Source organism: Hemicordylus capensis, chromosome 5, assembly GCF_027244095.1.
Source record: "Hemicordylus capensis ecotype Gifberg chromosome 5, rHemCap1.1.pri, whole genome shotgun sequence".
NCBI lineage: Eukaryota > Metazoa > Chordata > Lepidosauria > Squamata > Cordylidae > Hemicordylus > Hemicordylus capensis.
Window position 1 is genome coordinate 217,297,059 of NC_069661.1, and position 27,826 is coordinate 217,324,884.

General features: G+C 41.8%; 1 protein-coding gene and 1 long non-coding RNA gene across 3 annotated transcripts; one reads left to right on the forward strand and one right to left on the reverse strand.

Annotated features, from left to right (window-relative positions):
- On the reverse strand, positions 1-2,132 carry LOC128327284 (uncharacterized). The gene is made up of 2 exons (XR_008308562.1): positions 2,041-2,132; positions 1-1,261 (listed from the first exon to the last, which is right to left on the reverse strand). It is a non-coding gene; the product is annotated as an uncharacterized LOC128327284 (long non-coding RNA).
- On the forward strand, positions 2,070-26,575 carry DDX17 (DEAD-box helicase 17). 2 transcript variants are annotated; one of them, XM_053255890.1, is made up of 14 exons: positions 2,070-2,422; positions 5,909-6,047; positions 8,758-8,857; positions 9,815-9,948; positions 10,586-10,651; positions 10,847-10,988; positions 11,812-11,972; positions 12,053-12,225; positions 12,686-12,796; positions 14,164-14,225; positions 14,576-14,635; positions 18,515-18,751; positions 23,586-23,759; positions 25,811-26,575. In XM_053255890.1, exons 1-14 carry the CDS (start codon positions 2,379-2,381, stop codon positions 25,876-25,878), a joined length of 1,671 nt encoding a protein of 556 aa, XP_053111865.1. In that variant the 5' UTR covers positions 2,070-2,378; the 3' UTR covers positions 25,879-26,575. The 2 variants fall into 2 exon arrangements, with proteins under 2 accessions (XP_053111865.1, XP_053111864.1); XM_053255889.1 differs by having other exon boundaries at positions 2,072-2,422; positions 23,586-26,575.
- Positions 26,576-27,826: the final 1,251 nt, after the last annotated feature.

The following is a 27,826-nucleotide window of genomic DNA, read 5'->3' on the forward strand; positions in this document are numbered from 1 at the left end:
TCCAGTAAGAGCTTTTATATTTGTACAGTGATATATTCTATTTACATTTAGTCATCTGACCATAACAAAAAGGTATCAAGCAATACAAGAACATCCAATAAAAATCAAAATACACCACATATAAATAAAATGTCACACACACCTACAGAAATTATGAAACATTTACAACTGACATTTCAGAATATCCCTAACAAACCACAGCATTTTCCTTCAGGAAACTTTAGTGATATGACTTTACTTGTATGTACGGTATGTAGTAAGGTTGTGCTTTGGAATGCCTGAAGCCGAATGATCTGAAGACCACACCTTTGGAAGCTGCAGTCCTTTCAAAGCTTTATGGAGAAAGGACCACACTTCTGAATGCACTGCTTTTTACACTGGAATCTGCTGGTGGACAGATTAATTTTTAAAAGATAGAAAGAAAGAAATTCTGAATATAATCAGCAGATTTTGTTATTGTTCTCAACAGACTTTACTATGATTCAAGTTTACCTTATATTATTATTTAATTAAATGAATATTTGAAGTTGAAATCCTACAGATGTCAAACTTATTTTACTTCCCTTTTGCAAGCACATTAATAAACATATATTATATATTTATAACATATAAACATATTACATATATTTAATTTCTTGAACTTCCCTTTCAGTGTAGTCTGTGCAGAATGTCTCTGCCTAGCCAAAGTCAGGCCTCACCTACTAGTGTACTATTAGTTGTATGTTGTGGATTGTGTACTGGATTTCATTTCTGTTATTATTATTACTTCTTCTGCTGCTGCTATGGTCAAATGACTATATGGAAATAATCATCAGTGCTAAATCTCCCCATTAAGGTGCAGATAGCATTTGAGAATGCATTTTTAATGGTATGTGAGAGCATGTATTTGTATGAACCCAAGTGTGAAAGATACTGGTGGCAAATTAGATGATTTGAGTTTTCTTGATAATTGAGTGTTCTTGTAAAAAATTATTATCATACATTAACTAAGGAAGCAGCACATTTTGCAGCTAAACTTGAGCCACGTTTCATGCTAGGTCATAGTCCTGGAATATTTACAGTGATCATAAAAAGAGAGCTCTTTCGAGTGTCTGCAGAACACCTCTATCCCACCAATAAGTAAGCACATTTCTGACACTATGGAAAGCACAAGGAGTTTTCCAAGCACAATTTGTAGCCAGGCCTTGAGCTTTGGGGCTTGTTCAACAACTTCATTTCTGCACGTTGTCATCAATAACCTTATTACACAAGAAAACGTATTCTGCAAAATAACAAAGATTACCTAATTAGCATTGCAAAATTAGCGATTGTTCTGAATTGTCTGGAAACAACAAGGGAAGATCAAACATCATGGCCACAACTGTAGACGGGCAACTGCTCCCTTTTTATGCTCACATGCAACTGCACAAGAATCAAAGTCTCTTGCCGGATTGTTCCGAGCAGGAAAGCGAGCTTAAATTTGGAAGTATATATTATGTATTTTGAGCGTCAAACGGAGGATGTCGTTACCAAGATAGTTTCAGAGCCATTTTACAGCATAGCATACAAGAAAAGTTCATTGTCTGCATACAATGAAAACAGAACAGCCCAGCGTCACCTCCTATATGTGCGAGCGGGAGGCTGTATTCTTAAACGCCATTACGCTACATAGCGTGCGTAATTCTGCTACATCCCAACAAAGTGCACGCAAGGTAGAAGACTCGTTTCCTTACACAGAATCCAGCAGAAACCTAGCGACATGTATGGAAATTACGGAGGGAGTATTTTATTCGTATCACATTGCGTAGAAAGAGTTGTACCCAAGGTTCGTGGCTGGGTTAGGAGATAAGCTCTTTGCGCAGATGACTTTTGAGAATGCATAGAAAGTAGATTACCCACGCAAAGAGCGAACTTAGACCTACAGCTACGTATCTTCCGTAAAGCACGTCTTCCAGAAGTCCTGAAACTGCCCGCGGGAGCCCGACCAACCCATGCGGCCATTTTTCAAGAATAGGCGCAGCGAAATCTGGACCCCTCCTCCCCGGCTATTCAGGAACGTACCTTACGCAGCCATCGGGCAGAGCAGTAACGTAAGAAGAGGCGAGCTCGGGTGACGGCGGCCATTTTGTGTTGAGAGGCCGGAGAAGAAAGGCTGTCTCTCCCTTCCGCGACCAAACGGTTCCTGACTCGATTCGGCCAGTCTGAGATCCGGGGAATTGGGCTTGGCAGGATCTGCAGCCACACAAACCAGGCTGCTAAGGTTGATTGCGTAGGGATATACAGCGCAGCCGAAGCACCCTCGGCAGCGGTGGTTGGAGGCCCGGTCAGCGGCGGCCCTCCAGATTCCAGCGTCCCCACCCGCGTCGATCTCTGCCAGGGGCCTCCTTCGGCTTGCGAAGATGCGAGGCTTCGGAGACCGAGGCCGCGACCGTGACCGCGGCGGGTAAGCAGGTTGCGGGGGAGAGAGGAGCTGGGCCTCCCCCGCCCCCCCGGGGGGGGGCTTTGCTGCTGGATTGATCTCCCGGTGCGCCTTAACAGCTGCGTGCTTCCCGGGGGGGGGATACTTCTCTGCCGGGAACTGCTGACTGGCTGGATTTCTGCCTGTTGGTTAGGCCGCGAAAGCCCAGCAGAGGAGAGGAGTCTCCGCCTCCCCCCCCCCGAAAGGGTCTTGAGTTAGGAAGAAGGAAAGGGCTTATTGTCCGTCAGGCTGCTGTCCTCGGTGCACCACTCGCTTGGAAAGGAGAGGCCCCCTTCACTGGGTGGCAGCTTTTTCAGTAAACACGGACAGGGAGGGCTGAACTCGATGGGGTTGCCCATTCTGTGTTTGGTAGGAGAGCGGGGGTGGGGGTAGCAACCCAAGCAGTAATTCAACAGGCGAAGCCTCTTAATCAGAGGGAACAGCATCACCTGTTTGTTGTTGTCGTCGTCGCCGCGTTAGAGGGATTTTCTAAGGACACAGGAGCCCTGCCAGAAAAAGAAAATATTGGTAGCAGTTGCATTGAATATTACTAAACAACTGTAGGATGGTGTCTCAATATGGAGGCAGCGGTATGGACAGGGAGGTGCCTAATATGGGCCTACAAGATGGGGGAGGGAACTAAAGGCCCAGGAGGCAAAGTTTCCTTGTGTTCCTCTTACTCTTTCCTTAACTGATCAGAGGGCAGAAAGCTTCTGCCGCCTTCTGGTGTACTGTCCATCAAAGCTCCCAGCCTGACAGACAACGTCTCCCCCCCCCCATACACCCACCCACAACGTGGTTTCTTTTTTTTCTCTGGATGCTAATGGGAAGACTTTTTCAGTGCTTCCTGTGATTGTCAAAGTCACTTGTGCAGCGGCCATTAAACATATCTTCTAAATTATGTTGTGCCTCTGCAGCTGCAGACTACTACCTATTTTATTTTACTGAGTCTCAGTACTTTGTAGATTAGCTGTGAAAACAGAAAGAGGACTTACAATGTCACAATGACTCTTCTCTGAATCGAAGCCTTGTCACATTCCTGCTGGGGCCGGCTAGGCTAGGAGTTGATCCAAAGTGCCTATAACATTGCAGAGGCTAAATAGTTTGATTCATATCTCATTGGTTTATTGTGTTACTTGAGCAGATGCTGCAGTCCTAAACATGCTTACTTGAGATTGATCATGTTGAAATATAGGGGAATTAACTTCCAAGTAAATACACTTTGGATCAGCATTCATTTAAGAAGAACTGCAATCAGTTGAGATCTTGTGGTTCATATTGAGAATTGGGGCACTTCCAATGCTGTGGCTCCAAACACTATAGCGCCAACAGAAGAATTGCCCTGAGAAATGCTTTATCATGGTGGCTGGCCCTATGGTAGTTCCTTTGGTACTCCCCATACTCCTATTCTGTTGAGCTAGCAGCAGTCAACATAGGGATCAGCGCACACACTACTTTAGTATCATTGATACTGGGGAGTTTTAAACACCTCTTCCTGGAAGTACTCTAAAAGTATAAGAAATACTTATATGCCAGGTTTATTAAGAAGCTTGTATTGTTTCTAGTATTTAGGAGAAACATCTTTAAGATAGGAAAAATAGGAGTTAAGAATACAACATTCCAATGCTCCCTGAAAAACATGCATGTTGAGATTTTAAAAATAATTGGATGGAGATCTAAAAGCCTATCTTTTTTACTGTATTCCTGAGAATATAAATTGATTTGGGATAAATGTTTTGCTGGACATGTTAATACTGCTGTCTCTGGGTGAACTTGCAAAATGATACACAAAAGCAAAAACATTTTCTTAGTACTTTGATTGATGAAGTGCCGTCAAGTCAGTGTTGACTCCTAGTGACCAGATAGATTTTCTCCAGCATGATCTGTCCTCAACGTGGCCTTTAAGGTCTCTCAGTGGGGCATTCATTGCTGTCGTAATTGAGCCAGCGTGGTGTGGTGGTTAGAGTGCTGGACTAGGACAGGGGAGACCTGAGTTCAAATCCCCATTCAGCCATAAAACTAGCTGGGTGACTCTGGGCCAGTCACTTCTCTCTCAGCCTAACCTACTTCACAGGGTTGTTGTGAAAGAGGAACTCAAGTATGTAGTACACCGCTCTGGGCTCCTTGGAGGAAGAGCGGGATATAAATGTAATAATAATAATAATAATAATATTCCTGAAAAAACTAGAGGAGCTGCTTTTGAAATAGTATTTTTGCAGATACATGGTAAAGAGGCAGCCTCTCTTCTATATTTGGGGTTTTTTTTACTGGTTAATTACAACTTATGTGGTCAGAGTAGAGTTGGGACATTGTAGTAGATCTGCTACATTGCAGTTGACCTGGAAGCTTTTCACATGGGGCTTTTGAAACATATTAATTCACATCTCCTCCAGAATGGATCGTGCGTTCACATATCGTTAGATTTACCCCAAAGTCCCTACGAGTTATCTTGGAACAGTTCACACACAATTCGAGTTTTTCACTGCATGTTAGAATGTAGCCTGATTTATATCCAGGTTAAAAAAACTCCATTGTTTGCAGTGGTTTTTTTGGACCACTTCGAGTTTGCAGTGAAGCCTCCCCATAAACTCGCCGTAAAACCTGCTATGCATAAAAGTCCCTGGAGTTCCTGTCTCTTGCAACGTCTCATTATGGTGGAACCCAGAAACATGAAGATATTTTTAGTAGTGTATTGTAATTCACATTTTGTTGGAGTCTTACTGCAGAGAACCAAGAGGAGCCTATTTGCTGTACTCGACATATTGCTCTAGCTACTTGCAAACCATTTTACATGCTTCGGGTAACTTAGCTTTGGTGATATGACCTGTTGCAATATAAACAGCATTCCAGTACATCTGTTGTTTTCAATAGCTTGCTGCAGTGTTAGGAAAACCCTTTGAGAGAGAGAGAGAGAAATATACCATATAAATACCATATATATATATATATATATATATATATATATATATATATATATATATATAAAATTTAAAAACATCACTTGTCTGTAACAAAGCGATCGATGTCTTCAATGTATGTTTAGAAATCTTGGGTGCTTTCTTTCATTACTTCCATATGCCTGGATTTAATTTCTTGCCTAGGGCAGTTACAGTAGACAGATCTGGGTAAACACAGTGTCTGTTAGTGTCTTCATTGTTCTTTAAACCTGAGCTGTTGTTTTTTTGAGATAAACAGAACTTCTGTCTTCTCTAATGTTTCCCTTTGTTCATTGTTTGGGAATAGAACATAACAAAGGGGGGAAAGAGTGAAAGTTAGTACTGCTTTTGTGTGAATTCAGACCCTGGATGTGTTTTCCAAAAGAGGTGGTAATTTTCCAGTTTCTACTAGTGTTTTCTTAGACTGAACTGAATAGCAATCTTTGGGAAACTAGCATAAAGGGAGGCTCAAAAATATGTTTGTAAAAGACTCTTAACAACACTTGAAAATTTATATTGTAATCTTTCTGCTCAGGTTTGGCAGTCCCCTTCCTCCCAAGAAATTTGGAAATCCAGGAGAGCGTCTTCGTAAGAAGAAATGGGACTTGAATGAGTTACCTAAGTTTGAGAAGAATTTCTATGTTGAACATCCGGAAGTGGCCAGGCTCACTCCAGTAAGTTTTATTTGTTCTTCTTTTTGTTCTCATAGTAATTGGAAACATTCCCAGTTTTAATATGTTTCTGGGTGCTTTCAAGACTGTGGCAATAACTAGGATCCCCCCCTCCCCCCGCCGGTTGTTTTGTCATCATACACACTGTAGTGATGATTTTACCAGTCCTTAGCATAACTTATTTATTATTAATTTATTCAGTTTATATACCACCCTTCCTAAAGTGGCTCAGGGTGGTTTACATTAAAATAAAAAAATGTAATAAAACCATAAAAATTACACATTTAAACCAAATTAAAATTAAAACTGGATATTTTTAAAAGTCAGGCTAAAAATAAGGGTTTTTAAGGCTTTCCTGAAGGCCTCCAAGGAAGACAGTCCTCTTATATCCACAGGGAGCACAATTGAGAAGGCTCAATCCCAGGTTGCCACCTGAGGAACTGGTGGCACCCCAAGATGGACCCCTTCTGATGATCTTAATGAGTGGTGGGGATCTTGTAGAGAAAGATGTTCTCTCAGGTAATCTGGACCTAAGCCATTCAGGGCTTTAAAGGTGGTAACCAGCACTTTGTACTTTGCCTGGAAACATATTGCTAGCCAAGTGCAACTAAGAACAGGCATAATGTGGTCTCTCCAGCATACCCTAGAGACCAATCTAGATGCCACATTTTGAACTAACTGAAGTTTCTGAAATAAGTACAAAGGCAGTCCTAGAGTAGGGCTGCCTGGAGCTTACCAGGTGATGTTCCACTGTTTTTAGGTCATTTCCCTCAAGGAACAGGGGGAGTTGTCAAATCAATCGCAACTGGTAAGAATGCTCCTGGTCACAGCCTCAACCTGAGAGACCAGGGTGAGACCCGGGTCCAAGAGCACTCCCAAGTGACGAAACTGTTCTGGTAGAGGTTACACTCCCCCAGAAAGAACAGGAAGTTCTATCCCATCTTGCAGATTATGACTCCCAACAATGAGCACATTCATCTTGCTTGGATCAGGTTCAGTTTATTATCCCTCATCCAGCCCATTACTGCCTGTAGGCAGGCATTTAAGGCAAATCACTTATAAAGTAATTTCCGCTTAATCTTATCTGAATACCTGTGTTACAAATAAGTCTGGCAATGTATAGCCCACAAATGTTTACTGAGTTCACCTGCACAGACATACTTATATTAGTAACTTAATAGCACATCAATGGCCTAAATAGGGTTGTAGAGTACAAACTCTCTTTTAGTTTACAAACCTTTTCTGCCTGTCATCTGGAGGCTGTTCTTAATGTTAGGCAAATGTGCAATTTGAGTTTACAATAGATATTCATAATCTGCAGTTCATCTTGAAACTGTGATCTGCAGTACTTCACAATTTGCAGTGTTGCATTAACATTTGACAGTACAGACCTTTGGAGCAAACATGGCTTTAAGAAGCTATTCTCAAACTGTGTTTGCTTAAATATATATATATTTTAAAAGCTGCCAAATAGTGGTCCCTCAATTTTTTTTCATCTCTGTGCAGAATGAGTTTTGTTCTGGGCGGCAGTATCAAGGCAGTGTGTGCGCATGTGCATTCAGAATGGGGCCTTCCTGATTCAACCTGAGCGGGATCAAAAATGAATTGAGTGGACATCCAAAAACTTTTGAGCGTGTGCACGTACGCATGCCTTAGAAGGAACAGTGCTTCCAAATTGCCATATTTATCTTTTCTAAAAATGGCAGAATGTGAATCTTCAAATCATTTTGAATTCCAGAAATAGGGGGTCTCATGCTCAGTTAACTATTTGATGTATCATTTGCTAGAAATTGTTCAGAACAATGATTTATTGTCAAGTAAAACAAGAATGCTTTTAATTTTTTACAGGGTTATTGGCAACTTAATGTGATGACATATTGGGGGTTTGCTAGACAGATGCATTTTGAGTGCTCCATACCTTTCTTTTGTGTATAGCTATTCTTTTTTCTGTGTGTATTCAAGGCAGTGCTGAAAATGGAAACACCTACCGCCATTATGTAGACAATCTTAGAAAAGATCAAACTGGAGAGGAAAGCTCTTCAGTTTGCAAGTCTTTGGTTGACTTGAGTAGTATACAATTAAATATTGACCAGGAAACCACAGACCAGATGCAACATCCTCAGAGATAGTAGGGGAATCTATATGCTGGATGTGTAATTTAACCCAAATGGAAATAGTGATATAGATAAGCAGGTACAGTTCTTGATGTGATGACATTACTGTCTGTTTTGGGGATTAGTAGGATATTGAACATTATGAAGAATGTGCAGGGTAGAATGAGAACGCAGAGTGAGAAAATATATCTTGTATGTCAGTAGACATTGCTGTGAGAGGCCAAATTAATTTATAAAGACCTCTGGAGGGCAATTATAGAGGCTATAGTTGTATATCTTGTTGTTTGGAACCACTCTAGTACAGTGAACAGAGATTAGGGCATGAATTCCAATTCCTATTCTGCTGTGGATTCAATAACTTCCTGAGAATGGAACTAATAGGGAGAGACACAGTTCTTTCCCACACAGAGCTATTAGAACATTAAGAGCTAAAGATTGTGGAACACTTGCATTAAATTTCATGTGAATGATGACTGTATGCATTGATGAAAATGAGGGGGTCACCTGCTTCTTAGTGGCTGCCAGTGATTTTATTTTCATGAAAGAAGATGCAATTGCTTCTCATGAGGTTTATTTGTACTTTTCACTCCTCTTAATAGTATGAGGTTGATGAGCTGAGAAGAAAAAAAGAGATTACAGTTAGAGGATCAGATGGCTGCCCCAAGCCTGTATTTGCCTTCCACCAGTGTAACTTTCCGCGTGAGTATTCTGCTTTGCAACTAAGCACAGTTGTTGGGAGTGGCGGGGAGATCGTGGATAATTGCTTCTGATCAGATATGTTTAGTTCCAAAAGGTGATCTTAAAATGTAGCTTTGGGGAAACTATACTCTTATCCCAAATACATGGTAGGAATTTATATCATTGGAACCTAATTCCCATAACAAACATTATGCATGCCATAGCTCCTATCGGAGATTAGGGGGGGGGTTGGAGTTCACTGGGGTTGAATCTTTGTCTGTAAGGGATTCACAGTAGGCTGCCACCATCCACTTTATTTTGATGTGGGAAAACCCACTCTCCAGACAAGATTGCGGTGGGGGTGGTTAAAGTGGCAAAACTGTCCCTGAAAGGGTTGAGCAGTCCTAGGCCTTCAAAGGTGTGTGACTAATGCAGACCCAAAATGAAGACTAGAGTAGTACACTTCACCAAGGATTTATTGTAACATTAAAACAAAAAATAGGAGTATGCAATAAGAATAACTATCTCTTCATAAAGCAGATTGTGTGTGAGAGAGTTTCACTAACAAGGTAACTCAGATGCAAGCAATGCAATAAAGGAAAATAACTTCCCTCACACATCTAACTGAACTGGTCCCTATTCAACTACTACTCACTGGAAGGGGCCTTCCTGTGGTTTCCAGCCTCTCAGTTCCCCAGGAACCTCTCAGTCCGCTGCTTTCTCAGGGCACTCTTGGGATAGACTAAACAAAGAAGAAAGCTTTCTCTTCTGCTGGTGGTTGCGTGTGTAGATCCCGCCCAGTCCTCTGGATTGGTCCTTCTGTTTTGATTTTCCCAGGTTTTACCTCTTTTTAGGAAAGGCCCACCCTTCCAGCAGTTGCTCTAAGTGAGGCCTAGTCTTCCTCTAAAGCCTTACTATCACTACAATGTAGACATTTTGTTGCTATTGATTTTTGTATGTCTTATTTTTAACTTCTAGAATATGTAATGGATGTCTTGATCGATCAGCATTTTACAGAACCAACTCCAATTCAGTGTCAGGGCTTTCCATTGGCCCTTAGTGGCCGAGATATGGTGGGCATTGCACAGACTGGCTCTGGTAAAACATTGGCAGTAAGTATTATTCATTTTCTCTGGTATTATTTTCATGTACGTGGATGGTGTTACATAAGTAATAGTAGTTACTGTATTATCAAACACAATGTAAAATTATCTGAGATCCATATGAACAAATTACAAAACACACATCCCTCCCTAGCATCCTAACCCTGATCTTCTCCACGTGTTACTTCAGGCTAAAACTTGAATTTGTCAGTGCTACTAATAGACGCTACCTTGGGGAATTGTTTAAAAGGAGGATATGATAACTTGGTGGAGTAATACTTGATTTTAAAAAATATATGATTGGAGGATCATACGAGCTGTATTAGACAATTTGGGTGTCTGGAGCATTGCCCCTTTGCCCCTCTCGCTCCCCCCCTCCTCTGGTGCAGCCCTCTGAGGTTCATGTTGACTATCCTCGGAAATGTGGGGATCTGGCAGCTGTAAACACTCACTTTTACTTAAACAAACTGGATAGCTGTCATGCCTGATTCAAAATCATCTTTAAGATGGCTGTTATGCCTATGCGATCTGGCTTGGTTGGTGTTTTGAGACAATGTTTTAGAATGAATGAGCAAAGTATCAGATACTGCCTTGGTACATCGTTACTCTTTTGTGTTCTAATATATTTTATTTTCCCTTGTTCCAGTATTTGCTTCCTGCAATTGTTCACATCAACCACCAGCCATATTTGGAAAGAGGAGATGGTCCGATTGTGAGTCCTTTCTTTTGCTTTCTGTGTGTGTGTTTATGTAAACATTACATTGCATATTTACTTGTCATACTATATTTATGGGACTTGGGTAAATAAAGATGGCAGTTCTAGAAGTTTTGCCTCTGGTGTTTTAGACACCAATACCTTGAGTTTTGAGAGTGGAACTTAATATTCTGAATGGGTTTTTTTTTGCAGTGCTTGGTACTGGCTCCTACTCGAGAGCTGGCCCAGCAAGTGCAGCAGGTAGCTGATGATTATGGTAAATGTTCAAGATTGAAGAGTACCTGTATATATGGAGGAGCACCCAAAGGTCCCCAGATCAGAGATTTGGAGAGAGGTAATTAATAGCAGACTTGTAAAGCATAGACTGATTGTAACATATTAGTTTGTATAACCCCAATATGTATTTTTGTTAAAATTATTGTAAATTCCTTCTTACATTAGATGAGTCATGGGAACTTAGAGGGTTTGGCTCAGATTTGCTTGAATGATCTAACCTAGTTAATAGTTCAACTTTGTTTGAATGGTCTAACCTAGTTAATAGTAACACCTATATAGGAGGACCTCCGTATTTGTGGGGGTTCTGTTCCCAGCTGCAACCACAAATAATGGAAACCACAAATATTGAGTCATTGGGGCTATGGGAATGCAGGGGTTGGGTTCCCAGTCGTTGGGAAAATGACTGAAAATCAGCCATGTTTGTGTGGTGGGCGGAGCTCCCTACCATGTTTTGCTGATCTCTTAGTTGCATTCTGCCCTGAAAATTGCTCCCCCCCTTTTTTTTTAAAGAACAGAGCCATTTTGAGACTTTGAAACACAAAATGGTGGCCTGAAATGACCTCCATGGTAATTTCCAGCCACCCACAGATACGTGAGGTCTGTATGTCATTCTCCCCCCCCCTTTCCCCCGCATATGTCGAGGTCAGGTGTCTTTTACCCAACCACGGATACACAAATCTGTAAATAATGAATCCACGGATATTGAGGCCTGCCTGTATTACAGGGCAGCAACTATGGCAAAATTTCAGAAGCTGAGTAGAGTAGAAACCCAAATTATGGTGGGCATAATTGGTAAGATATTTCAAATCTGCAACTTGAAGGTCTAACTGATCTTTTATGCTTGCTTCTCTCCTCCACCCCACCCTAAACGTTCCCTAAAGGAGTTGAGATTTGCATTGCTACACCTGGACGTTTGATAGATTTCCTGGAAGCAGGGAAAACCAACCTTCGCCGATGCACATACCTTGTATTGGATGAAGCTGACAGAATGTTGGATATGGGTTTTGAACCTCAAATTCGTAAGATTGTTGATCAAATTCGGGTATGTACTTCTTTTGAAGATTAGTTCTTTAAATTTCTGTTTTTAAGAGTATCATCTAAGTGACATATCTTTCCTCTTAGCCTGACAGGCAGACTCTCATGTGGAGTGCCACATGGCCAAAAGAGGTACGCCAATTGGCTGAGGACTTCTTGCATGATTATGTCCAGATCAACGTGGGGAACCTGGAGCTGAGTGCCAATCATAACATCCTGCAAATAGTGGATGTGTGCATGGAGAGCGAGAAAGACCATAAGTATGGAGGCTGCTGTAGTATCTTCAATTTTCTTGCATGCTCCTTTAATAGTAGTACAGTTTTAAGATGGGTTAGGCTAGTTCAGTCATTCATTCAGACAAATGTAACAGTGCATTGATTTTTATCTGTCTTTATAAGATTTTTTAATCCTACTTTTTCCTTTCTAATGGGAGTTTCAAAGCACTAACAGAAGAAAGTTGTTAAAACATAATGCCATCAATTTAAGTATTAAGGTTAAGGCAAATATCTAAAAGCAGCCACTTTTCCTATAAGCACCCACTGGACTAAGAGCCTTTACTTGTTTCTTGAGTGTTGTACATTGTTAAAATGGATTAAATTGGGTATGAATGAAATGAGCTTCTCTGCTTACTTCCTAAAGAAAGAAAATTGGATGGGATGGAATAGATTTGCTTGTTCTTGTATATAATTCATGGGTTTGGTTTTGTGTGTTTATTAAAAGATTGATACAACTAATGGAAGAAATCATGGCTGAAAAAGAGAACAAGACTATTATCTTTGTGGAAACAAAAAGACGATGTGATGACCTAACTCGAAGGATGCGTAGAGATGGGTAGGCTTTTCAGTCTTATTTTGGAGTGGTATATTGCAGATGGAAAGCCTTTTGATACAGCAAAGTTAGTCTTTGCAGTCCCACATCTGGTTGCAGTCAAGATATTCCTGTGTGGGGTGTTCCTTGTTTTGATTTGTAGTTAAATCCTGACTATAAAAGGAATTGCGTGTCTGCCTCTTTGAGAACGAGTGCTACAGTATGTCTGAAAAACCAGGAAGCAGATGGTTATAGGATATTGTAGTGATAGGCTTGAGGGCGGACTAGGCTTCAATTAGAGTAACTGCTTGGAGGGTGGGCTTCTCTAAATAAGGAAGAAAGCCTGGAATAATCTAATCATTCTGACTCAATAGAGAGTGAGGGGCAGAGTTTACTGGACAACAGACTACAGAAGAATAATGAAGAGCTGTGCAGTGTTCCCTCTAACAGGGATTCCCAGAAGTTGTTGACTACAACTCCCAGAATCCCCAGCTGCAATGGCTTTTGCTTGGAGATTCTGGGAGTTGTAGTCAACAACTTCTGGGAATCCCTGTTAGAGGGAACACTGGGGATGTGTAAAAATTCCGTTCTTCCCTGGAGGCCTCTGAAGGAAGGCTGATCAGCAACCACTGTAGGAAAAGGGGATACTTAACAGCCCTGGGTTGGGAATCAATTGTAAGTAAGTAGGAAGGATAGAGGCCAGTTTAGCTAGACCTATTGGAATTTTTTTTTTAAGTGTTTGGATCTGACTGCATGGTTCTTGTAGTTTCTAGCAAAGAGTTTTATTTGAATGGAAGCAGTGATTGTTGATGCCTCTAGTATTCCTTATCCAATTATTAATAAATCCTTGTTATGGAGTGTCACTCCTTAGTGAGTCCTGCTCTAGTCACACGCTCTTGAGAGCCTAAAACGGCTCAAGCCTCTCTTGTAGGGAGGGCTTTTCCACTTATAGTCTCCCAGTATATCCCCTTGGAAGGGTGAATCTGCTCATATTTAAAAGTGGTTGGTGGCAGCCTACTTGGGACTCCTCACAGCTAGAGGAGGGATTTTGTATTCCCCCACCCCCACTTCTTTATTGTTACAGATGTTCACTAATTATATTTCATCAGAAAAATTGCTATTAAGATTAACATGGAAATTGTACATTCCAGAAGTCTCACCTATCTCTTTAGCCTCTATAGAGCCACATGGTCCCTTAGTAGACTTTGATCAAAGGGTTCCATGACTATGCTTGGGTTTTTGGCTTCATCTTAAAATCACTGGAGTTATTGGCTGTGATATTTTAACTGCAAATGAATATGGATTTATTTAAACCATGTATTGAAAATGTTTGTGTTTCTGGAACTTGTGAACATGTGTTGTAAAGCTGTGTAAATCTTTTGTTTTGGTAGTTGGCCAGCTATGTGTATTCATGGAGACAAGAGTCAACCAGAAAGAGATTGGGTGCTTAATGGTGAGTGGTGGGAATCTTGTCGGTCAGTATCTCCCCCCCCCCCCCCGCCCAAGATCGTTTGACTTGAAAAGCAGTACTGTACCATAAGCTTATTAGTTTCCTTAATATGCTGACTGTGTTTGTTTTGCTTTTCTAAATGTGAGTTTCAGTACAGAGTTCACATTTTATTTACTTTCTTCATTGAAATGCAACATAATGACATTGTTCAAAGTTAGTTGCATAAAAATAAATGTGTGCAATGCTAAGATTTTAAATCTGGTTCTTGAACAACCAGACCAAACCAAAAAGATATATTTGTTACTTTTAAAGTACAGTGTTGTGATTTGATGGGTTAACTTTTCTTCTTTCAGAATTCCGTTCTGGAAAGGCCCCTATCCTCATTGCTACGGATGTTGCATCTCGTGGGCTAGGTTTGTACACATGGGCTCCTCTGCCTGCTTCTCAGGTTGTTTCTTTAGATTCAAACACTTTTTCCCCAAAGAAATTTAAAGCGTGACTTTCCCCCACATGTGAAATGCCTTTTTTAACATTGATCTTTTTTTTTCTCCTTTCATATTCAAAGTCTCTTCCTGCTCCTAACGAACAGGCTTTGGTCTGCAGCAAGGCCTAGGCATGACTTCTCGATCGCCAGTGGGGAGAAAAGAGACCCAATTACTCAGCCCAACCCTTTCACCACACCCCTCTCCTTTCCAGCTCCAGCTTTGTGGCTGGATGACTAAGACTGGACTGCATCCAATAAGTTCTTGGTTAGCATTACTATGTAGAAGAGCAAACATATTTTAAAAATCCTTTTCTGCCAACTGCATTACTAACGTAATTGCACTTTAACACCCTTAGCTAAACCTTTCCCCTCCCCACCAATACATGGAGCACATATGTGAACTTTGTATTTTTATGCACAGTATTCTACCTCACTTTTCCTCCTAGAATGGATTGCTGAGGTTATAGTAAAAGCCACATGTGTGTGTTGTAGTGAGAATGTTTCTGTTTTGTGTTAGTGATGTAAAAAATTGTTTCTTGTGGATGCTTGAGTTAACAGTCCTCCTTTAATAACAATAAATTTGTATAATTACTAAGCTCTGCATCTCGTATACTCTGTCAGATTATTGTCAATACCTGACAAAATCTGGAAGCAGCCACTCGTAGGTACTCTGTGGTGGCGTTGCAGTGGGTTGATCCATTGTGGCAAATTTTATACAGAATCCATTAAAATAATTCCTCAAGTAGTTCAGAGAGATGTTTATTCATATTTTTTGTCGCATACAGTTCTTAAGAGTACTGAGAAAGTCACATTCTTAGTATTTTGTGAATGTGGCAAACATACTAAACTGGATAGCTTTTACTCACATTGCCCTCATGCTCCCACCCCATCCCCTAAATTGTTGAACTCTTCTCTGAAGTGTTCACATGGATTTCAGTCTCTGTCCTCCGGGGTCATGTCTCGACCTGTGCAGGTAGAACTTGGGCCTGTTAGGAGAAGGGGAGAGGCCAATTTTTTTAAAAAAAATAAAAGACAATACTGCTTTTCTCTGGCAGTGGTTTTTTAAAACAGGCTTGCTGTGTGCTGGTAGCTTCTTTGTGCATCTTGCCTAGACACTTTAAAACAGCCCTTCTCCTCATATATTTCCCCAAAACAACTCACTTGAATACTATTTAAGAAAACAGTCTCCCCGTTCTGCCTTCTCCACTTCACTGAGGCTGTGGGGGAAAGGTACCAGAGTCTGTTTCTTGTTACTAAATAACATCTTGGCTTGTTTTGGGGCCCAGAGTTTGCTGCTTTATAAAAACATACCTAACTGGCAAACCTCTGGACGAATTCCTCCAAGTTCCTGGAAAGTGAAGGCTTCTACCTAAAACATAGAACAGGGGCGCGCACTTTTTGGCTGAGTCACCAGGGTTTTTCCCTCTTCTCAAAGGAACATTGGTCTCAGAAATCTCCTTCCAGGTAAGTTGAGTCCCCCATAATGGCTTCTTTGTGAATGATCCCTAAGAGAGAAGACTTCCCTCTGCGCTGTTTTTCATTAAAGATTTGGTTACACTTCACTCTGTTAAAGTCAAATCATTAAATTTCTTTTTGTTTGTTTTCTTTAACAGAAACTTTGATATCAGCTGCCGATCACTCAGTGCAGGTCTGGGGACATATCTACATTGGTGGTCGAAGCAGCTCTAGATGATCGTGTTTGCTAGGTTCTGCCCCTCCCAATTAAGGTTCAGACACTCAGCCCTTTTCCAGGGCATCTCAGTGGGTATATGTATCCCCAGATAGCCAGGTTCCATTTTAGAATGATCTAGAACCGAATCTCTGTAGTTCTTTGGAAGAAAGATTGAGATGAGCACAATTTATATCACTGCAAATTAGATTAGAAGGTTTTTATCTCTCTCTTGTTTTTTTACACTGCATGTTTCGCCTGCTGTCCCCTCTGTCCATTTGGATTCTAATGTGGAAATTGCCCCTGCCCCTCCTTCCACCTTTTCCTTATTGCTTTTTCATGGATTTCCCACTGTTAACTTGGCAATCTCTGTGCTTTCTAACAAGAAAATGCTTCCTGGTATTCATTATGGCTACTGTGGATGTACAGGATGGGATTGGCTGAGGCCACATAGCCTGCTGGTTGTCAGACTCCAGTTATACCCTAGCTGTGAAGATGTGAATGCACTCTGTGTGACCCTGCCCTTACCTAGTATTTGCCCTTTGAGATCTTTGCACCAAGGACCTTAGCTGGAGACTCGCGCTGCCCCTGTGAAATCTGCCTTCTCACTTTTTGGTGTGATTCAGGACTTTGGAGTCTGGAAAGATTGAGGAGCCCCCCCTTGCTGTAATAAGAAACAGACATATCACCCCTTTGCCGCTGCCACCACTACTACCACCCACTTTTATTTTTGCCCCCTCCCCAACCCTTTTATTTGAAATTAATGCAGTCTGGGCAATAGATGCAACCTGACCCTTTGGATGTAATTTTTAGCATCTTCAGTTTTTGACAATTGCCCCCTTTAAGCCTTGAGGGGACAACAAGCGTTGGAGGACCTGAAACATTTACGTGAGCCCAGGTTCTCAGGCGCTTGACAGCCAAATGGGGCTACAGAGAAGCATCTATGCCAGTTCACAGTGCGAGCGTGTGTGGGGACTTCTCGCTGCCATGGACCCTTGATGCATGCTCCCCGCGCTCCAGTGGTCCCGTGTCAGAGGGCGGAGTTTTCGAAAGGAGGCCGCCAAAAATAAAAGGCAAAGAGACGGGATCGGCTGCAGCGATTTCCCACAGGAGGAGGGAGTGTGCATCAGTCTGGTAACAAAACAGGGAATGTTTCTCATTTTTAAAAGAAAAGTCAATCTGTGTTTTACCTGGGATATGATTTGAATATTCTCCTTAAAATGCAGATTTTTTTTTTGTAAAAGAGCTGTTAATTTTTAATGTAAAATTGCTTTTCCTTAATGTTGTTTGGCAGGTTTTATCCAAGCGTTACACTAACATTTACTTAGTTTCCACCCTCCTGAGATCTTACATTTCCCCTAAAGTTTGAAATGTTTTGCATCTGGGATTATCCGCTTTGTTCAAGATAACTGCAAACAGTCTTATGCTAGAAATCTCATCAAGAATTGGTTTAGTGGTATGATTAAATGTTAGTGTAGTGCTCCTTTTAAAGGAGAAGGATTGAAGTAATCTAGCTATTCATTCATTCAAAGTGGCAGATTTTACTCTGCTACAACTGGCTTTTTCTTTTTAATCTGAAGGGAAACAGTTAATGTTTTAGCAGTTAAAACTCTCTTTGAAAAAGCATTGCATTTTAATTCCATGTGAATGATTAGAAGGTAAGTGGTTTCAGTGTTGCTAGACATTGTAGACTTCTCCTAACAGAGTTAAAGGCATTTGGCAGTTCTCTCCCTCATCCAATCCAATTTGCTGTGACTTAAAAAAAAGAAAAAGTGGACACATTTGTTTTTCTTAGTGTATGGTTGTGAAGTAAAATTGCTTGCATTTGACAAGTTAATGTTCAGAGAGCAATATATGTGTGTGTTCATAACACACATGCAGCAAAGGGTGGATGAATTTGAGAGGAATTAAGAACTGTGTTGGCTTTTCTAAACACACATTCTTTGATGGGCATATCTTCCGATTTAGCCTTCCACTCTGTAGGGAAGAGTCTGTACTGTCTTTATTCCTTACAATTACTAACTTTTTTCTTTTCTCTTGTTACTGTCACTTGCATTTGTGATCCCCACCTTCTGTTGGCACATCCTTCCTCCACTGCCCTCTCCTCAATCCCTCACTGTGCTTTGATTGCCTCACAAGATGTGGAAGATGTAAAGTTTGTGATAAACTACGACTATCCAAACAGCTCGGAGGATTACGTGCACAGAATCGGCCGTACTGCCCGTAGTACCAACAAAGGCACTGCCTATACGTTCTTCACACCAGGGAATCTGAAACAAGCTAGAGAGCTAGTCAAAGTGCTAGAGGAAGCCAACCAGGCCATCAATCCAAAACTGATGCAGCTTGTGGACCATAGAGGTGGTGGCGGGGGTGGAGGTAAGACTTTGCTGCTTTATTGGTTGTCTTTGGCCCATGGCTTTATTTCATGAGTAGTTATAAAATGCTGGAATGGTAGTGTTGGTTGCACTCAAAGGAGGATTGCACTGGCCTTTCGTATGTTCATGGGATGTGTGTGGTCATCTTTGCCAAGGAATGGAGCAGGGTCCAGTTTATTCCTCTTCTATTCATATATTTGTCTATAAATACATATCCTGTCTAGCTGATATGCACAGCTACCTTTCTTTATGGGGTGTGGAGTCACTTCATTCCTCTCTCTTGCATTTCCTCTTGCTTGCTCTCTAAACTGCTTATGGGTTATGTGTATTCATGCTGTGAGAAAGGAGACAATCTGGGTTCCTGGCAACTACCACTCTGTCCTGCAAAATTTTTGAAGTGGGCCTAGGCTGAACAGGGCCTAATAACTTCTTGGGCTTCTGCACTAGCTACCCATATGTTGCCATTTGATTCACTTTGGAGACCTCTCTAGGGCAGGGCTGCTCAACTTCGGCCCTCCTGCAGATGTTGGCCTACGACTCACATAGTCCCTGGCTATTGGCCACTGTGGCTGGGGATTATGGGAGTTGTAGTCCAGCAGCAGAGATGAAATTATACAGAAAATATGGATAAAGACCTTCTGCTAGAATATTCATATCCCTGATTTCTACCCACTGAAAACATGCTCAAATAAGATATTGCTGGACTATATAGAGGCCTAAGTTGATACATGTTCAGAGGTAGTTTAGTGTCAGGAAACAGTCACCAAGAATGCTATTTGTTCTTTACTTGGCTAGAGCAATAGCTAACCATAGCAATTGTGATGGTATGAAAGGGGAGGGTAGTGTATTTTAATGGGAGTGCACACTTGAAATTCCAGAAAATATACTTCAAAAATGTCTTCATGTTACAAGGAAAACTTCTATTTTGTTCACCTCTGTTCAGGTTAGAAAGGAACACAGACTGATCTCAAGACTAAATACTCCTGAGTGGTCAACTTAATTGAAATTAAGTTGTCCTTTGAGTAACTTAGTCTGGATGTCATGTCAGCCACAGAGTGGGAATGTAGAATTCTTTCCCTAGGCAAATTTGTTTGTTTGTTTTTGTGCCCCACCCAAACTTACGTCTCTGGGCGGCTAACAACAATTAAAACACATATAAAAAGTTAAAACAATACAATAATTTAAAAATCATAAAATTAGCAAACAGTATTTTTTAATTAAAAACCTGAGAAGGCTTGGGTAATAAAAAGGGTTTTCAAATGTTTTTTAAAAATAGCCAGAGATGGGGAGGATCATAACTCAGCAGGTAGCGCATTCCACAATCTCAGGGCAGCAGCTGAGAAGGCCTGTCTCTGTGTGACCACCAGACAAGTTGGCGGTAACTGGAGGCGGACCTCCTCAGATGACCTCAATGGGCAGTGGGGTTCGTAGCGAAGAAGATGCTCTCTTAAATACCCAGGACCTAAGCCGTTTAGGGCTTTTAAAGTTATAACTAGCACTTTGTATTTTGCCAGTGTAACTCCATCAGCAAAGGAGTAACATGTTCTCTCCGAGATGACCCAGAGATTAAACTGGCTGCCGCATTCTGAACCAACTGAAGTTTCCGGACTACGTACAAAGGCAGCCCCACATAGAGCGCATTACAGAAGTCCAGTCTGGAGGTTACCAACAAATGTACCACTGTTTTGAGGTCATTGATCTCAAGAAACGGACGCAGCTGGCGTATCAGCCTAAGCTGAAAGAAAGCACCCCTAGCCACCGCCTCAACCTGAGAAACCAAGGAGAGGTGTAGATCCAGGAGTACTCCCAGACTGCGGACCTGTTCCTTTTGGGGAAGTGTGACCCCATCCAGAACAGGTAGATCAAAATCGTCTCTGGAGTTCTGACCCTGCACAATAAGTACCTCTGTCTCCCTCATCCAGCCCATTACTGCTTCCAGGCAGACATTTAGGGAGGATATGTCATCACCTGAAGAAGTTGACATGGAGAAGTAGATCTGGGTGTCATCAGCATACTGATAACACCCAGCTCCAAATCCCCTGATGATCTCTCCCAGCGGTTTCATGTAGATGTTAAAAAGCATTGGAGAAAGTACGGAGCCTTGAGGGACACCATACTTAAGCTCAGATCTTGAAGAGCAACAATCTTCAATTGACACCATCTGGAACCTGTCCGAGAGGTAGGAGCAGAACCACTGTAAAACAGTGCCTCCCACCCCAACCCCCTCAGACGCTCCAGAAGGATACTATGGTTGATAGTATCGAAAGCCTCCGAGAGGTCCAAAAGGACCAACAGAGTCACACTTCCTCTGTCAATTCCCAATCGGAGATCATCCATCAGGCCGATCAAGGCAGTCTCCACCCCATAGCCTGCCCGAAAGCCAGTTTGAAATGGGTCTAGATAATCAGTTTTCTCCAAGACCGTCTGGAACTGAGAGGCCACCACCCTTGCCCAGCCATGGGAGGTTGGAGACAGGCCTATAATTGCTCAACTCTGAGAGATCTAATGTAGGCTTCTTTAGAACAGGTCTAATAATTGCCTCCTTAAGACAAGGAGGCATCCTGCCCTCCCTCAGAGAAGCATTTATTATTTCTACCAGGCCGCCTACAGCAGCCTGCTTGCTAGATAGAATAAGCCATGTTGGACAAGGGTCAAGAGATCAAGTGGTAGGCCTCACCAACACAAGCAGCTTGTCCACATCCTCAGGAGTCACAAACTGAAATTGATCTAGTCGAATCACATAAGAGGAATTGTTGGACACCTCCAGTTCAGACATCAAATTAATTGTGGAGTCTCCATCTAGGTTGGCCTGAATCTCAGAGATTTGGTCTGCGAAAAATTCATTAAACACATCACAGCGGGTTACTGATGCTTCCAAATTCTGGTTCAAGGGAGCGGGGGCAGATACTAGCCCCCTCACAACCCTGAACAACTCCGCTGGACGTGAACTTGCAGAAGCAATACGGGCAAAAAAGAATTGCTTCTTTGACGCACGTATTGCCTGAGCATAGCTCTTTAAGTGTGCTGTGTGTCGTAATCTGTCGTATTTGAGTCGAGTCTTCCTCCACTTGCGCTCCACTACCTTGCCTCTTCAGCCCCCGTAGATCTTCCGTATACCAAGGGGCCAATTTTGAAGCGGGTCGGAGGGGATGCTTAGACAATCGTGTCTTCTGCCCTGGTGAGCAAGTTGTTCCAATTCTCAACCAGGGCATCAGCAGCATCACCGGCAAAACCAACATTAAATCCTTCCAAGGCTTCTTGGAATCCTGCTGGATCCAATAAGCTCTTCGGGCGGACCATTCTAATAGGCCCCTCACCCCTGTAGAGGTGGGAAGTGGTTGTAATCCCAACCTTAACCATATGGTGGTCCATCCATGTCCACCCACGGAACACCACCCTCATCAGAGTAAAAGATCAAATCAAGCGTGTGACCTGCAGTGTGTGTCAGTCCAGAGGCCACTTGGCCCATAGTTGTCATGGCCGCTATGAACTCCTGAGCTCCCCTGGACAGATTGGTCCCGAAACAAACATTGAAGTACCCCAGCACCAAAAGTCTGTGAGACTCCAACGCAAGTCCCGCGACCAAGTCTGTGAGCTCAGTAAGGGACTCAGTTGGGCAGCGGGGTGATCGGTACACCACTATCCCTGGTTCCCAAACTTAAGTACACACATTCAGTATGGTCTGATATCCTAACAGGGACCCTGGCAGCAAATTAGCTTGCTGCTCTGCAAACCTTTTCTTCTGTATTAGCTTATTTTTGATGTCTTGACCATTATTCGGAACCAGAAGTAGGATGGACAACTAGAATGTAGTAGGAATTAAGAATGTGGCCAAAAAAAACCCAAAACCTCCACAAGAAACTAAGAGCAATGAAGCAGCTTTAAAGATGCATGCTTGAGTTCTGAATCAGAGTTCATATATAAAGGAATTGTGGTTTTTAAAAACCCCACCCCCACCCCCCAAAATAACCCTACGTAGGGATGTGTGAGATTAAATCTGTGAAGCTTAGGCTGTACAAGTATTTCAGTTTTGCTATATTAGTGACTGTTCTTGAGAAAACCAGATTTGTAGCACTACAGTATCCTTGGAAATATTGGCATAAAATAATTTCTGCTGGCGTTTGTTCAAAGCACTGAGGAACACTGTGTGAATCTCTGACAAAATCCAGAACCTGTTTAGTCATTGGATGGAGTGATCTTGATGGCTTTCACTCTTTAAAACGTCAGTAATAATATCTGTGTTTTATATGCATGGGTTCTTAAATATGAATGACCACCTTTCTAGAAAACAGAAGGTAACTGATAGCCGATGTAACACTACAAAAGTTGAAATGGCAGCTTTTGAGTATCCTAAAGGTTTCAAGGAGTTTGTATTTTTTTGCCTTGCTCATTGCATGATTGATTTTTTTTTAATGAAATGATGCTCTTCACACTCACTCGTTCTGTGTTCATAGAGAGAGCTCAATTCAAAACCACGTTTATTCATAGCCTTGCATATTTGTTTATCTGTATAAATTCCCAGTGTCTCATGAGACTTACTTTCTGAATCAGCACTTGCTTGGACATAAATCCTATAGAACCTTTGTCTTTGTAGTTCTTGTGTTCCCCTGCTGCCTTTTTTTTTTTTTTTTGGAGAAAACCAAATCCTGGAATACATACTGAATGTGGGGACCATATAATGTGTAAAAGGTTGCACAGCAGTTATATGAGGGTCTTCATGTGGAGTTGGCATGCCCTACGATTGCCACTATGGACTTCGTAGACATTGAATTGATCTAGAGAGCTTGTATTTGAGCTTGACACTGTATTAAGCCCAAATGTCTATATCTCACCAGGTGGCCGTTCTCGTTACCGTACCAGCAATTCATCCAATAACCCTAATCTGATGTACCAGGAGGAGTGTGAACGCAGGCTGCGGGGAGTTAAAGATGGCCGAAGAGACTCTAATAGTTTTCGAGACCGTGATCGCGGTGACAGCTTTGCCAATGGAGCCAACAAGGCCTATGCTGGTGCATATGGGAGTCCAAATTCTGCCTTTGGAGCCCAGCAGGGCCAGTATGGTTATGCCCAGGGAACCTATGGAGCTGCTGCTTATGGTGCAAGTGGCTATGGGGCAGAATATGGTGCTGCTGGCTATGCTGGAGCCAGCACTGCCACCGCTGGGAGAAACTCACAAAGCACTGGTCAGCAGCAGTATGCAGGGCTGGGTCGTTCGGGCCAGCAGCCACAGCCTCTCATGTCGCAACAGTTTCCTCAGCCTCCAGGCACTAACGTGATGGGCTATATGGGACAGACTGCCGGCTATCAGTATCCACCGCCTCCTCCACCCCCTCCCCCTTCACGCAAGTGAGACCACTCTGGCTTACTAATGACCAGTCCAGACTTAATATTAAGAATTTCTCTCTCTTTCTTTCCTTTTCCCTGCCACCCCCCATTGTGATGTTTTCCCAGTGCAGGTTAGCTGTAGAGTTCACCATCCAATTTCTGCTCACAAACTCTGGCCCCCTGTCCACATTACTGATTTTTTTAAAAATTAGAGTTGACTGGAAAACTAACTACTTTTAAAACAATCATATTTTGACCTTGCATGCTAGGAAATCTGAAATGACACCCCCCCACCCACCCAAACAAATTTTAAAAAAACCCCAACTCTCCAGGGCAGATTTGTCCCAGCCCAGTTGTCATTGTGTCTGAGGCTTGTGTATGAAAACTTGCTGCAGAGAGGGAAATCTTTCCATGCTCTAAACTTCAAAAAAGATGGTGCTAAGGAGTACTCCTTGCTTAACATAAAATTAAAGGTGGCATACTTCTTGCCTACTAGATTCAAGATGTATTCTACAGTGAAAATTGGACTAAAACTCTTGGTTTTGGCATAGGTGAATTTTGGAAAGACAACCCATCTAGTTTGATTCAGCTTATGGTGGTTCCAAACCCCCATCCTAGAGACATGACACACATAGACAAAGCCTATTATTTTAATTAGCATTTCTGCAGCTCCTGGATGCCATATAAGCCCTTGGAGGAAGGGATGTAAAGGTTGAGTGTTGGAGATGAGACCCCCCGCCCCCCATTGTAACATATTTTCATTCCTTTATTTTCTAAAGAATAGGTGTGTGTTTTTTTAGTTAGTTGGATTTCTCTCTGCCTCTTAAATTACTGTCAGTTGAATTTCACCCAAGTTATTACTAATAAAACGTTGCCCCCAAGTTTCAATGGCTGTGGTTAACATAGCACCAGCAAAAGGTACAGGAAAAACTAACTAGTCTCCATTTACTCAGTGTATGAAGCACCTCTTATTGAGCAGGTTCAGGATTTACCAGTACTGAGTAAAATGGTTCATGTTTTTTGTGTTCCAAATCTTAAAAGATTTGTTAGACTAAATGGAATCTAAGCCCCTCTTCATGGGTGGGGGAAGAGATGGTTAATATGTCCCAAAGTGGCATTCATATCCTGATCTGACTAGAACTTTCCTTGGCTTTTGGGTGAGTTTTTTCTCAGCTGTCTCTTGCACTCAGCTTTTACAGGTAGGTAGAATTCTAGAAAACTTTAGGAAAGAAGGAATTTCAGTAGATATTTCTATTCAGTCTTGTTGATTTTCCAAGCTGAAGAGAGGTTTTAGGTTGGTGGGTGGGGTGGTTGGGATGGGATTCTTTTTCAAGTACTAAGGCTTATGTTTTGTGATTATTAGCTGCAGGGATGACAGTAGTTGATTTTGTAGTGTATCATCTGCCATGTTCAGATAACATGACAGGAGATCACATGTACTGACTTTGAGAGGCATAATGTGTGTGCTACAGTGTTGGTTGCCTTATTTTCTGTTTTGGGAAATGCATAATTCAAACAAAGAAGACTGTTCAAGTTATAGCAATGAGGGGCTGACTTATAAAAATGGGATTTATATTTGTGTTCCTCAGTAAAGAGTGGGATGGGGAGTAATAAACCATTTGTGTCTGCACGCAACATACAGGTAGGTTGTTGGCACAGACGGGAGGAAAAGGTTTGCCAGTTACAATTTGTCTTGTCTCATTTGACTTATAATTTCCCCAACTTATGATTATAGAATTCTGGCAGAAATCTTCAGTGCTAAAGAGATCGGAAATGAACATTCACTTACTGAACACTGACTAATCTGTTTCCTTCTTGCAAAGCCATTATGGAGCTATCTTTATTTGTTCTTGCAGAAATAAATGTACAAGCATAGAAGATGTGGGAAGAACACACACTGCCCCACTATGCTTAAAGGGATTTCAGGACAGTCGTGACTATTGTATGGTATTAGTCTGTCTTTGGTAACTTCTGCAGACTAAAACAGCTGTGGGTCTTGCTGTGCTTTATGGTAACTTGGAAGACAGTTACAGCTCAGAGTCTCTCTCATGTTTAGTTGGAATTTAAACCATCATTGAATGCTCCATAGCATGTTCTGCTCCTGTTCCACCTGGTGCTGCTTGGTTCCACATACCAGCTAAAGAGCCCTCTTGACAAAGTGGTAATGTCCACTGTTTTCCCCAGGAAACATTTGTGGCAATACCAATCCTATATATCTTCCTTTCCAGTACTGTGTGGGCTTTGTTCATTTGAAAGATTGAAGACTCCAAACTTTAGAGGCTTTTTTGGGGTGGGGATCAGCACTCTGTTTGAACCCTTACTGGTTATTTGAACACATTCCTGTTGTATTAACAAAGACTTGAATGGAGAGATTCATAGCTCTGGTGTTCAGGCACAGCATACTAAAAAGCTATGTTACTATTAGTATGTAAATTGTCCTTTTGATACCATCTTGTTTTCTTTTGTAGGTATGAATAAAACACTGTTGTCAAAGTGTGAATTCTTGTCTTTAAATTTAAAAGGTGTAACTGTTTTGCATCTTCAATTTCCCACCAGCTCCCTGTTAAAATATTTGGGAAATGAGAAATACCCTACCAGCAGAAGTTTTGATAGTGTAGAGAAGAATGTTTTAATGTCCATTTACAGTTGCAGTCCTCACTCTTCTGCACGGTTTGCATGAAAAGATGCTTGCCTTTAGATTGTGGATAGAATGCTTGAAATACTGTTCCTCTGGTTGCCAGAGGAACCTTCAAATGGGATCTTGACACAAATACTCTATTCCTCTAATGATTCATGTTTAATTAGAAAAATTAAACAGAAAAATAAAGATAGGAGACCAGATAATTGTTTGAAAGTCTGTTCAGCACACCTTAGAAAAATATCCAATTATCCATTTGAGATATGTCTTTGACTAATGTCACCCATTAGCCCAACTATAGTGTCTAAGAAAAACAGCTTTGGGATTGGCAAGGCATCTGTGCACAGCCTGAATGAATATGAAGCAGCAAGCAGGGCAGAGGCCTGCTACATTAAGACTGCAATCCTCTGCATGCTTGGGAGTAAGTCTCACTTAATTTTGGTCTTGGGTCTTCTGAGTCAATAATATGCATTAGGTAAGGACCACCTTAAGTGGTGCAGCGGGGAGATGCGTGACTAACAAGCAGAAGGTTGCCAGTTCAAATCCCTGCTGGTTATGTTTCCCAGGATATGAGAAACACCTGTATCGGGTATCGGCGATATCAGAAGATGTTGAAAGGCATCTCATACTGTGTGGGAAGAGACAACGGTAAACCTCTTGTATTCTACCAAAGAAAACCACAGGGCACTGTGGGCACCAGGAGTCGAAATCGACTAGACGGCACACTTTGACAGTAGCAAACAGAATACAGTATGATTTGGGGATGAGTGGGGACAGTACTTCCTACCTCTCCAATATCATATTGCTTAGTTGCTGTAGTTGTGCTTAGTGTTGAAACTGACTTTAAAGCACTTTTACCATTAAGGGCTTGTGTACTGTATCTAGTTGTTAAAGGGAATTCCTTGCAGGCTGCTGCCTTCATTCATTCGATTTCTATACCGCCCTTCCAAAAATGGCTCAGGGCTATAGGCTCCCAAATATTGCAGAGTGCAGCTTTCTCCTGTGGGCAGGCTCTAAGGCAGGCCTACACAGCTTGTAATTCAACAAGCTAAATATGGCCCACATGGTGTTCAAAATTAATGCAATCTTGGTAGGTAGCAAAAACACTTCTTT

Excerpts from the sequence above, each read along its gene's own strand:
- DDX17 (XM_053255889.1), top strand. The coding sequence starts at position 2,379 with ATGCGAGGCTTCGGAGACCGAGGCCGCGACCGTGACCGCGGCGG. Across the intron at positions 10,652-10,846 it reads AAAGAGGAGATGGTCCGATT|TGCTTGGTACTGGCTCCTAC; the intron begins GTGAGTCCTTTC and ends TTTTTTTTGCAG. Across the intron at positions 11,973-12,052 it reads AGATTGTTGATCAAATTCGG|CCTGACAGGCAGACTCTCAT; the intron begins GTATGTACTTCT and ends CTTTCCTCTTAG.